We start from the raw sequence: 13623 nt of genomic DNA on the forward strand, positions 1-13623 counted from the left end.
CCATCATATATATATATATACACATATGCGAGTATATTTACAAACCTGTATATGTGCACTGTATTTATTCAGCTAATCCCTACTTTTGGACATTGAACTGGATTCCACTTTTTACTAAATACTCTAAGAAATGGTTTTGCTATCTTATGACTGTCTTAAGAATACATCTTGTATGCATCTCTTATTTTTCTTTAGTATTTGTATGTTTCCTTGTTAATAATATTCTTGGTCAAATGGTAAAATAGTTTCTGAGTTTTCTTTTACTGATTGCTGAATTATCCTGTTTTAACAATTTCATGGTGCCACCAGAAGTGAATAAGAATGCCTCCTTAGAGATTTTGGTTGGAATTGCATTAAACTTAAAATAAACTTGAAAATATGTGACAACACTTTTTGTCTTCAGACTTTACCTCAAGAAACAGTGTGTCTCTCTAGGCATATATATCACTTAGTAAAATTTCATTATATATATCCTGCACAGTTCCTTAGTAGGTATAAAACATAAAGATTTCTTCATATAAATTCTTCACATTTCCTAAATAAAATTATTTTTAGGCTTTAACTGTTTTTTTTTTTTTTAAATGTAGCTATCAAGAATGGATTACTTTCACATTACATCGTGCATGCTTGGTCATGTCTTACTTTTTTACATTACAATTTCTGACTGTTGTTTTTCAAGAAGCTTTTGACTTTTGTATGTTCATTGTATATTTGAATATTGAGTTTTCAATTTAATTGCTATTAATTTTAGAGACACTGATGCTAGGACCAGAGAGTTTATCAGTGTCCCCAAATCATAAGGTTGGTCTAATGTTGGAATTGGTATCAAGCCTAATTTTCTATAAATTCCAAAGATAATGCTTTTTATAACACCCCATATCACTTCCCAAATATATCTGTAGAAATTCAATTCGCCAAACAAGGGAGATTATATACAGCATTAAACACTTTGTACAGGTCAGTGTTCTAGTCAACGCTCAGCCCCAAATTTTAAGAGTGACATGGACTGGTAAAGAATCTGCCTGCAATGCTGAGGAATTGGGTTTGATCCCTAGGTTGGGAAGATCCCCTGGAGAAGGGAAAAGCTCTCCCACTCCAGTGTTCTGGCCTGGAGAATTCCATGGACTATACAGACCATGGGGTCACAAAGAGTTGGACATGACTGAGCAACATTCACTTTCACTTTCTAGAATGAGCCTGTGATATGAGGAATGATTGAAATCAAGAAAATGAAGGTATACAGCTTCAGCGACTAGAGTCAAGATGATTGGGAAGAAGTTAAAGGAAACTGGATTCTGGCACATATGTCAGAACACAGCACAGAGAGTTTTTCTTAAATGGAATAGGGTATTTTGAGAGATATTAATCTGCCTGATTTTGGAAGTGCTCAAGGAGAAGCTGGATGAGCATGTCTTGAGCATGTTGTAATGGGGATGGGAATGTGGACCAAGAAATCCCTGTTTTCTCCTGGTCCTGTGATTATTTCTGAATTTACTTTGAAAATCTCTAACTCTTATGTTAGCCATGGGATTTGGATGTAGTTATCATTACTACTCATGTGGTGAATTAAAAACCACAAAATTTCCAAACCTCATTTCATTTAGTAATCTTATTCTTGTTTCCCGGCTTTACAACAAATTCTGACAGATCTCAAATAGAATCCAGTTAAAGTTCTACTCTTTTATTCATTTGTCTATCTTTTCCTGTTTGTTCTAGTGAACAGTGACAAAATAAAATAAGAATACACAACAAACACAAAATAAGCCCCTGAATAATCAAAGGGTGTGACCATGTCTTCAATAAAAACAATCTGTTAGCTGGGCAGGCAGTCATTAGGTTTCTCCCCCCTTTTCAGCCTGATGATCTTTATTCACTCACTTATTCATTCATGATGGTTTTTTGTGCTTCCGCTAGTGTTGAGGGGCTATGAGAGATGCAACAGTGTCTTTGCCTTAAGAAATCCTGGTTGGAAGGGAAGAGACTACGTTACGACAGTGGGGTGGGGAGAAAGTAACAGAGGCTTAGAATATGAGGTACTCTGAAAAGTGGTTCTTTCAACACTGTTAAAGTGATAACAAATGCTTCTGAAATGGCATTACATTCTTTCCTTTCCCACTTCTACTTCTAATAGCTTGGGGATGAGGATAAGAGACTGTAGGATTGGGTTAAAAAATGTGATTAAATGAAGAAAGTTTGGGTTAGAAAATGTGATTGAATGAAGAAGAACCTCCAAATAATCTTCTCTTTGCTCCATTTCCAACTTTTATTAAGAGTGAAAAACAGAGGGAGTTCTGAACAAGGTTGAAGATTGTGGTTTTGATGTTTTTTAGAATTTATTGTGATGTTATGAGCAGAGACTCTGCTATTTTCCACTATTTAACTAATTGCTTAACTTTCCTCAATCTTAGGTTTTTCACCTATAAAATGGAGATGGTAACATCTACTTTTGAAAATATTCATAAGACTGTTTGGACAAATGAGATAATGAATATGAATCTTTTATCTTTATTTTTTAAGCCTAAATGGTATACAAGAATAGGTGCTGTTATTGTTATTTTATCTTTTTAAAATTTAAATATAGTTAATTAACAATGTTGCGTCAGTTTCAAGTATACAGCAAAGTGATTCAATTATATACATATATATGTTATACATATAAAGTTATATATATATACATATCCGTGTATATGTATATGTATTCTTTTTCATATTCTTTTCCATTATAGGTTGTTACAAGGTATGGAGTATAGTTCCCTGTGCAATACAGTAAGTCTTTGTTGTTTATCTATTTTATATATAGTAGTATGTATATATTAATCCCCAAAGTTATTATTTTTTCCATTTAAAAAAAATTGAAGTATAGTTGATTTGCAAAGTTGTGTTAATTTCTGCTGTACAGCAAAGAGATTCAGTTATACATACATGTATACATTTTAAAAATATTCTTTTCTATCATGGTTTTTCTCAGGATATTGAACAGTACTCTGTGCTATACAGTAAGACCTGGTTGCTTATCCACTCTATATGTAATGGTTTTCATCTACTAACCCCGAACTCTCAAAACTATATAATCAAAAAGATAAAAAAATAAAGATACATGCACCCCATGTTCATTGTTGTTTAGTCAATGTCATTCTGACTCTCTTTCGTGACCCATGGGCTGTAGCCTACCAGGCACCTCTGTCCATGAGATTTCCCAGGCAAGAATATTGGGGTGGGTTGCCATTTCCTTCTCCAGGGGATCTTCCTGACCTAGGAATTGAACCCAGTGTCTCCTGCATTGGCAGGTGGGTTAGTTACCACTGAGCCACCAGAGAAGGCCATGTTCAGAGCAGCACTATTCACAATAGCTAAGACACAGAAGCAACCTAAGTGTCCATTGACAGATGAATGAATAAAGAAATGTGGTATATACAGATACTTAGCCGTAAAAAGGAATGAAATAATGCCATTTGCAGCAACATGGATATACCTAGAGATTATCACACAAAGTGAAGTAAGTCAGGAAGAGAAAGACAATACCATATGGTACCACTCATTTGCAGAATCTAAAATATGACACAAATGAAAACAGAAATAGGCTCACAATATAGAAAACAGACTTGTGGCTGCCAAGAGGGGTTGGGTAGAGAAGAGATGGACTCGGAGTTTGGTGTTATTATTATTTTTAATTGCAGAATTCTTGTACTTGAGATGTCTTTATATCTAGATTTGGTAGCATAGATTGATTTTGAGTAGCTGTTATGTCTCCTTTTAACATATTGTATCACTCCATGTCAATTATTGATGCAGTTACACAGTGAAAACTTCATGCTTAAGACAGAAGCTAGAGGTTCAGAAAATTACCTGGCTCTATGTCTAAAATGGTTTGAGTGAATTTCACTCAGTCACTGAGGTTTTACATAAAAAACTATAAGTATGCATCTCATTCAAATTATTCCTATGACGTCTTAGGAAAGTTGACATATCACAGGGCTCCTGGTGAGGAAACTTCTTGAGTTTCCCAGAATAACACCACTGCCATTTAAATAAGTTGAATAAATTAAAATATTCTTATCTTATTTTTATGACCAACCTAGATAGTATATTCAAAAGCAGAGACATTACTTTGCTGACTAAAGTCCGTCTAGTCAAGGCTATGATTTTTCCAGTAGTCATGTATGGATGTGAGAGTTGGATTGTGAAGAAGGCTGAGTGCCGAAGAATTGATGCTTTTGAACTGTGGTGTTGGAGAAGACTCTTGAGAGTCCCTTGGACTGCAAGGGTATACAACCAGTCCATTCTGAAGGAGATTAGCCCTGGGATTTTTTTGGAATGATGCTAAAGCTGAAGCTCCAGTACTTTGGCCACCTCATGCAAAGAGTTGACTCCTTGGAAAAGACTCTGATGCTGGGAGGGATTGGGGGCAGGAGGAGAAGGGGACGACAGAGGATGAGATGGCTGGATGGCATCACTGACTCGATGGACATGAGTGTGAGTGAACTCCGGGAGTTGGTGATGGACAAGGAGGCCTGGTGTGCTGTGATTCATGGGGTCGCAAAGAGCTGGACACGACTGAGCGACTGAACTGAACTGAGGTAATTTGTCTGTCGATTAGGAAATGGAAACTCTGCCTTTGTTCTAGCCTGAACTACACTGTATTGTTTAGACTCTTGTTAGATTTAGTCACCTAGTCTCTGGCTTGTTTTAATCACAGTTTTCTAAAGAAGCAAATGTTGAGGAAGTTCGTGGGGATCCTTGTCAGTAGAGGGCTTGGCGGAGTAGCATTATCACTCCACAGCACACTGGAAAAACCATCTCTGACTATCAAAAAGTAGTTTCCTTTACAAGGCATCAAAATTATTATACCTCATCACACAGTCTCCTTTGTGGGTGGGCTATTGTGTTTGGCAAAGAGATGTGGCATAGCACTTTTGTTTTAAGAAACCTTTCCCTCTCTGGAAGAAACATGTCATCTTAGCATAGCGCTGTGGAAAATTGTGCAGAGGCTTTATATTGAATATACTGGCACAGGACGTTTCTGCTTAGGAGATTCCTACATCTCCACGTACCATCTTTATGTGAATATCTTGGGATGGTCATGACAAATTGGGAGTTCTTTCCATAGGTGTCTTAACCATGAGGTGCAGTGAAACAATGGTTCACTATGCTTCTTTTAGTCATTATTACTTTAAGGTGTCCTTAGAATTCTAAACAACACAATGATCCAAATACATGTTAAGGTCTAACTTCTGTTGAGATCCAGGCTGGTTTGCACTCGTTTTCAAGCTCTCATTTGTACAGAAGGAATGAATAGGAGAGAGATGTCCATGGCAGGACTGGGCTTCTTGGACATGTGACCTGGGAAGTCAGACATGGCGGCACCACTCTCAGAGGGGCCTAGAGCTTCATGTGAATGCTTTTAAACTTCTGCTGTTACCACCTTGAAATTCTGAATACTTTTTGAACAGGGTCCCCACATGTTCATTTTGTATTGGGCCTCACAAATTAGGTGGAAGATCCTGCTTTGAGGTCATTAACTGTCATATTAACTGTTAGAAAATATCAGATATTGGGAAAAAGGTGAATGCGATGAGGTGGGGTGTCCAGTGAGGGGAAGCATGTGCTAAAGAAGTAACTAGAGGGACTTCCCTGGTGGTCCAGTGGTTAAGAATCTGCCTGCCAATGCAGGGGACACAGGCTTGACCCCTGACCTGGAAGGATCCCACATGCCAAGGAGTAACTAAGCCCGTGTGCCACAACCACCGAGCCTAAGCTCTATAGTCAAGAGCCTAAACACTAAGCCCATGTGCTGCAACTAGAGAAAGTCCAAAGGTAGCAACAATGCCCAGCATAGCCAAAAACAGAATCAATGAATTAAAAAAGAGAAGTAACTAGGATCTCTGTGTATTTATCTTACTGTTTTAATAGTGATCTTTGTATTGACTCCTGGAGAAGGAAATGGCAACCCACTCCAGTACTCTTGCCTAGAAAATCCCATAGACAGAGGAGCCTGGTGTCCATGGGGTTGCAAAGAGTCGGACACAACTTAGCGACTTCACTTTCACTTGTATTGACTAGATTTCTGTTTTATACAAAGAACTTTCTGCCTCCTACATTCCTATGTTTACAAGTCTAGAAAAAATTCCTTGGGAGTGGAACAAAATAGGGAGTGGATCTGGGGAAATGTAGAGCTCTTGATTATTTTGCGTCATGAGCAGCTTTGGCTGGCAAATCTGGCTCTGTTGCTCAAATTCCAGTGTCAGGACTTTATATGGCTCATTACCAAATGGAGTCAGTCCTAGGCAGGTGCTTGTTCTTGTGATTATTGCCATTGTCTAACTTTTGACAAGCTCACCTCCTTCATCCATGTTCAAATGTCACCCTCTCCTTGAGGCCCTTCCTGGCCATTTTACTACAAATTGAAACCCATCCCATCCTACTTCTTACACTCCTGAAAGTGAAAGTGCAAATCGCTCATTTGTGTCCAACTCTTTGCGACCCCGTGGGCTATATACTTCATGGAATTCTCCAGGCCAGAATACTGGAGTGGGTAGCCTTTCCCTTCTACAGGCTATCTTCCTGACCCAGGAATATAACTGGGGTCTCCTGCACTGCAGGCAGATTCTTTACCAACTCAGCTATCAGGGAAGCCCCTCTGACACTCCTAATTCCTCTTATTTCACTTCTTTTCATTTAAAAGCACGAGACTTAAATAAATATTGCATGTTGTCGAGGGTTTCCCAGGTGGCTCAGTGGTAAAGAATCCCGCCTGCCAATGCAAGAGCCACAAGAGATGTGGGTTTGATAAATGGGTTGGGAAGATTCCCTGGAAGAGGAAATATTCATGCTGAGATAATCCCACAGATAGAGGAGTCTGGCAGGCTCCAGTTCATGGGGTTGCAAAGAGTCAGACATGGCTAAGAGACTGAGTACATATATTGTTGAAGTGAAAAATGAAAGAGGTTTGGCACTTAGCATAACCTTTAATTGAAAAAAGGAATGAGAGAATGAGTGGATAATGTGTATTTCTAACAGCTAAAAGTTAAACCTGGATGAAAGTAAAAATGTCAGTAATGAAAGTAAATGAAAGTAAAAATGAAAGTGAATGAAAGTAAAAATGTTATTCTTACCCATTTTCTCCTTAGCTGGGTTTGTTCTCTATACGTTGATTCTAGTTCTCAGGATTTTTTTGAGCTCACTAACTGTCACCCCCAAGATCAGCCCTGGGATTTCTTTGGAAGGAACGATGCTAAAGCTGAAACTCCAGTACTTTGGCCACCTCATGCGAAGAGTTGTCTCATTGGAAAAGACTCTGATGCTGGGAGGGATTGGGGGCAGGAGGAGAAGGGGACGACAGAGGATGAAATGGCTGGATGGCATCACGGACTCGATGGACATGAGTCTGAGTGAACTCCGGGAGTTGGTGATGGACAGGGAGGCCTGGCATGCTGCGATTCATGGGGTCGCAAAGAGTCGGACAGGACTGAGCGACTGAACTGAACTGAACTGATGATCTCCTGCAGTTTAAGATCCATGAATTCTCCAGCCTGAGTATCCCCTGTTATTTAGTAACAATATTTTCCTAATGCCACCATGGGAATGGAAATAAGAAAATGTGTTGCTTGGGAAGGAGGGTATGAAAAGTATGTAGGATATTACTGATTATCGGGAGATATTTCTGTTTTTGTGGGAAATTCCACTTGGGCCATTTCATCATTCTTTAATGTGTACCATATCTACTTCCAGAGAAGGACTCTGTAGACATAACTCAGTCCTTCAGGTCATTCTTTCAGAGAACACTGGAGACATTGGTAGCCTCAGTTCTGATAATATTTAAAGTGCATTTCTATTTGCTAGCCTACTTTAATAGTTCTCCTTTTGTATAAAAATCAGCTATTTGTTAAAATACTGTGTACTAACTTAAGCCTCAAGAGACGTTTTAATCAATATTATATTTACTTAGCTTGAAATATTCTGTTTTCCACTTATAATTGAAAACTTAAACTCTTTGGCTAAGAGATACTAAGAGATTAATTAACTTATTAATTTAGTAAGTTAAGAGTTGACACAGATGCACCTCGTTTTATTGTGCTTCACTTTTATTTCACTAGATATATAGTATTTATTTCCATAGATACTGCTTTTTTTAAATAGTTTGACAGTTTGTGACAACTCTGCACAGAGTAAGTCTATTGGCACCATTTTTTTAAAACAGCATTTGATCACTTTTACATTTTGGTAATTCTTGCCATATTTCAATGGCAACCCACTCCAGTATTCTTGCCTGGAAAATTCTATGGATAGAGGAGCCTGGTAGGCTATAGTCCATGGGATCGTGAAGAATCAGACACAACTAAGCAAATTCACTTGTTGCCATATTTCAGACTTTTTCATTATTATATTTGTTATGGTGATGTATGATTGGTGATCTTTGTTCTTGTTTTTTTCCCTTTGTGAGCAGTCTTTTTTTTTTTTTAAATTGAGGTATAGTGACTTGAGGGCTGCCCTGGTGGCTCAGTGGTGAAGAATTCTGCCTGATAATGCAGGAGACACAGGAGATGCCTGTGTCTGGGAAGATCTCCTGGAGAAGGAAATGGCAGCCCACTCCAATGTTCTTGCCTGGGAAATCCCATGGACAGAGAAGCCTGGTGGGCTAGGTCAATGGGTCACAAAAGAGTTGGATACGAATTAATGACTAAGCAACAACAACATAGTTAGCCTACAATATTATATTAGTTTCAGGTGTACAACCTAGCAATTCAATATTTTTATAGATTGTACCCCATGCAAAGGTATATAAAATATTGACTATGTTCCTTGTGCTGTACATTATGATCCTTATAACATTTATTTTATAATTAATAGTTTGTACCTTTAATCCCGTTTACTTACTTTGCCCCTGAGTGAGTGAAGTCGCTCAGTTGTGTCCAACTCTTTGCGACCCCATGGACTGTAGCCTGCCAGGCTCCTCCCTCTATGGGATTCTCCAGGCAAGAGTGCTGGAGTGGGTTGCCCCCTACCCCACCCCTTTCCCTATTCTGGTAACCACTAGTTTTTCCTCTGTATCTGTGAATCTGCTTCTGCTATGTTATAATTGTTCATTTGCTTTATTTTTTTAGGCTTCACATACAAGTGAGAACATACACTGTTTGTCTTTGTAATCAGTGATCTTTGATGCTACTACTGCAAAAAGATTACAACTCTCAGAAGACTCAGATGATGGTGAGCATTTTTTAGCAGTAAAGTATTTCTTAAATTGTGGACTTCCCAGCTGGTGCTTAGTGGTAAAGATCCTGCCTCCTAATGCAGGAAGCTTAAGAGATGTGGCTTCGATCCCTGGGTCAGGAAGATCTCCTAGAGGAGGGGATGGCAATCCACTCTAGTATTCTTGCCTGGAGAATCCCATGGACAGAGGAGCCTGGAGTTCATAGGGCAGAAGAGAGTAGGACATGATGGAAGAAACTTAGCACTCACGCATGTGTGTTATTTTTTAGACATAGTAATACTGCATTATATTACATAGCTGAAACATAAATTTTGTCTGCACTGAGAACTGAAAAATTCATGTGACTCACTTTATTGTGATATTTGCTTTATCAAAGTGATCTAGGACCAAATCTGCAGTATCTCTGAGGTATGTCTGTACCTGGATAAGGTAACAAAGGAGAAACGTGAGAGTAAGTATACAAAATAGAATCCATACTTGGTATACCCAAATGGGGTGTATGTTCAATTGCTCAGTTGTGTTGGATTATTTGTGATCCCCCCGGATTTCAGCCCTCCAGGCTCCTCTGTCCATGAAATTTTCCAGAAAAAATACTGGACTGGGTTGCTCTTTCCTTCTCCAACCAAATGAAGTACCCTACTTAAACAATTGTTTCTGTGTACTTTCATAATTTTTTCTTTTATTCCCTTTAAGTATTTGAGAAGCCTTCTGAATAATCTAAAATGCAACTTACTGGTATGAGAAGTAAAGGCACCATCACAGTAATTTAGTTTTCAATTTTGAGAGTCTAATGTCCCATTCCATCTACTTGCTGTGTTTAATCTGTTTCTTTTCAAAAGAGGGAGAAGACTGGCACTTGGTTTTACCAAGTTTTAGGCATATACATTTATTTTTAAAAATTTCTTGCAGTAGAAATAATGACTTTTTGGACCCTCAAAATCATGTGGAATAAATAATACAGTGAAGATTATTTCATTTCTCAGATAGGAATTAGAGGAATAAATTTTAGTATGAAAATCAAATAGATCTTAGAATGTTGAAAGTTTTGTTTTCTAATAAAGTGAAGTCTCTGAATCACTGTGTTTGGTTACATTGGGCAACTGTCTTTTGATTTTGTTCTTAAAGTATAAAATTTTGTTCTTAAAATATAAAACGTATTTCAGTGTAGGGAAATAGAATGAAAACAGTTAAAATGAGATTATTGTCTCTGAGTTTTGGTCTAGGTCTGAGAGTCTGAAGATTTTAAGTGCTTCTAAAAGCAAGACAATCCCTGAAAACTCTCTGGACACTGTGTGTTTTCATTTCTCTAGGGGGAAGGGGAATAGTTGAGGTGGCTTCCTGGGTAAGGCAAGGGTGGAGAGAGCTGGCATTTCCCAGGGTGTCCGGGAGGGAGATGAGTGGATGTGTTGTTTCCATGGACACACTAATGCTCCATTTTTTCATCTTCAGTGGTGACCTATGTGACTGGACTTGGTCCAGTGAGGTATAGACTAGGAGAAATTTGTCCCCATAAACTTTTCTCAATTTTTTCTCTACAATTTTATATATACAAAATATAATTATTTTGCAATTTTACTTCCTAGATATTCTTATTCTTTCTAATGGGATGTAGTTAAGCTAATGAAATAATCCAAAAACTAGTTGTTATTATTATTATTTTTTAATCATCATAAAAGTACACACCAGCATATTCAGGAACCTATTTACTCTCTGGTCTGCTTGTAAGATATTTAAAGCATTATGACTTTTGTCCTAGTTTTATTTGAAGTTGGAACCCTCAGTGAAAATGCCTAGTTTTCCTGAGTGCGGTCTTACCCTTAGAACATGCGCTGCTTCAGTATGAGTTATAAAGTGCAGCACGTGTAATAGGGCTGAAGTAAGGGTAGGCTGCGATTCAAAAAGGGAAATGTGGAAGAAGGAGCTACGGGTGGATTTCATCGGATATATGATTTAATTTAGTTAATTAGGAGACAGAAGGGTCAGGAAAAGCAGAGCTTGTGCCCACACAACTCACACAGCCTGATAAAGTAACCTTTAGACAACAGCTGTAATGTAAAAGGCCCACGCCAAAAACAACAGAGCAGGGCCCAGTTCCTGTCCCTTAAAGCAAGACAGCTGAAACAGTGGCTGAGTTTAACAACAAAAAGAACAAAGCAAAACAAACAATAATCCAAACCAAGGTTTTCTGAAGAAAGGAAAATGTACTAATTAGGAGTTGGACATTTCGAGAGCACTGCCTTATGGAAAAGTGCCAACTTTATCTGTGGACTTTTGGTTCCTAAACCATTGGCTGAGAAAATATTTCAAGTTACTGAATGCTTTCTGGGGGGAACTGAAACTTTGTATCTGTTTAATAAAAATTCTAAATTGGGCTTAGCATAATAATAATTTATGCTATGAGAATTTGAAGAGCAAAGAATAATATCTTTCTATTCACTCTAGTTTTGCATCAGTTTTCTTTTCACAAGACAGTAAAGAGTTATTTTTATCAATAATAATGTCCAACATATATTTAAATTAATAAACCCACATCTGTGATATTATGCATCAGGTTTTAAACAGTACTCTTGACAGCTAATTTCAGTGTCAGAAAATGCTGAAAAAATGGAATGTTGATTTCTAAAGTGTTTTTTCTTTAAAAAAAAATTATATGGTAAGTTGTAGCCAATGATAAATGATTGTGCCAGAGATTTCCAGGTGACTGCCAAATAGAGGACTTTGTAAAATTGAAAAAAAGCTGGATCACTTAAGGAAAGTAATTCATTTCATACTTTGACTCTTTCCCAGAACAAACATAAAAAATGCACTATTCTCCTTCCTGGTATTAACAAAATATTTTCCAAATCCATTGCATTGCATGCATTACATTCCTTTATCAGGATCTTATTCAGTTTGTGACTCTGCTGGAAACTGATATCTTAGAATTAATCTGATATGTGCTTTTACCTACTTTTCTCTTGTTTAATCCTTAGCTAAAGTACGACATTCATTTTAATTCTGAAGGCTTTGTGGAACACACTACCACAACTACAAATAAAAAGCTTCGAGTTGTTTTCTTAATTTCTTTTTTCTTCTCCTTTTAAAAGATTTTCACTTTTTGGTGAGTTAATTGTTTTAAAAAGTTTCCAAGTTAAGATCAGTTTCTTGATCTAGTATTTGTCAAATATAAATGTAAGGAAAATCTATGTTTTTCAGGTACATGGTAGTGTAACCAAACTGCCTTTAAAGCTTCTGACTGCTATTTAAAACATAGGTACAATTTTTGTGAAAAAATCAAGAACATTTGCTCTCTACTTAGGTTCGGAAGCCCAAGAGTTACAGAGGGTCACCAGGGTTAAGACAGCGGCAGAGACTTGCCCATGAAAGGTGACAGTTCTGTTTTTTCACTAACGGGGCTCAGCAGCAGGGGCAGCAAGCAACGTGTCTGTCGTCCCTGTAAGCAAGCACCTCCATGAGTTATAACTAGGCAGACTTACTGTGATGGCCTGGAGTCTCTCCTTCACCAGCTCAGCTTCTTCCATTCTAGAAGTCGGGGACAGGCTGCCAGTGAGGGAAGTCCAAAGCTACCATAAAGCAGGAGCCTCCTTGGGGAGAGGAGGGGAGGTGACAGAAGAGAAGCCAGGAGAGACCCACTCCTGCACCGGTGGAGAAAAGCAGAAATCCCCGACTCGGCAGGAGCGTCTCTGAGCAGATGCACAGATCAGCCCAGACAGACACATGTAATGAGGGTGTGCCGGGGAGGCAGACGCTGAGGCTGCTGGCACAGGCTGACTGACAAGTTTGAACGGCAGCGGCACAAGCCCTTTTCCTTCAGGAGCTGCCAGCTCTTTGTTGCAATGTGCACAGTGAGCAAGGCACATTTTCTTATTAACTGTTCCTTACCCAATTCATTCTTCTCTAGGAGTAGCACCGGGAGCCCACGCTTTGTGTTTCACCAGCCTCTGCTCTAGCCACACAACCAGACCTCTGTGTGTGTTTGTACAAAGTTGTTGACCCCTACTCTCTCTACCAGACAGAGCCTTACCTTGACTAGGCCAAGTCACTTGCTTGCTTTTCTTCCTTTGATTGCTTTCAGATAATAATACAAAATTCTGGAGCAACTTTAGAATTTAATCTAGTGGTAAATTTACATCAGGCTGTCCTCACCTCTTCCTTCTCCTACTCCAGCAGTTTGTTTCAAAGTTTGGAACCTTTAGGTCATGGAGAAATTAAAGACAGTGACGTGACTCTATTAAGAACTTGGTCCATCAGCTGTGTTCAGTGTGGTTTAAATGTCAAGACCACTCTCTGTTATTTCTGTCTTGGACTTCTATGGGATGCATTTCTTTCTTGCACCTTGTTCAGCAATGACACTCAGGAAGGTAGCCATTTTGACCTCACCAGTTACACAGGAGAAAGGAGTGTGGAGACTTTGA

General features: G+C 38.5%; 1 protein-coding gene across 1 annotated transcript in view; it reads right to left on the reverse strand.

Moving 5' to 3' along the window:
* The window catches only part of PALMD (palmdelphin), a 58259-nt gene extending 45362 nt beyond the window's left edge, over nucleotides 1-12897 (reverse strand). The window contains exon 1 of the mRNA XM_068965795.1: nucleotides 12685-12897. Within this exon, the coding sequence (XP_068821896.1) occupies nucleotides 12685-12729 (45 nt within the window). The 5' untranslated portion in view covers nucleotides 12730-12897. The remainder of the gene's footprint in view (nucleotides 1-12684) is intronic.
* Between the last annotated feature and the right edge of the window lie 726 nt (nucleotides 12898-13623).

Source organism: Capricornis sumatraensis, chromosome 2 (assembly GCF_032405125.1).
Source record: "Capricornis sumatraensis isolate serow.1 chromosome 2, serow.2, whole genome shotgun sequence".
NCBI lineage: Eukaryota > Metazoa > Chordata > Mammalia > Artiodactyla > Bovidae > Capricornis > Capricornis sumatraensis.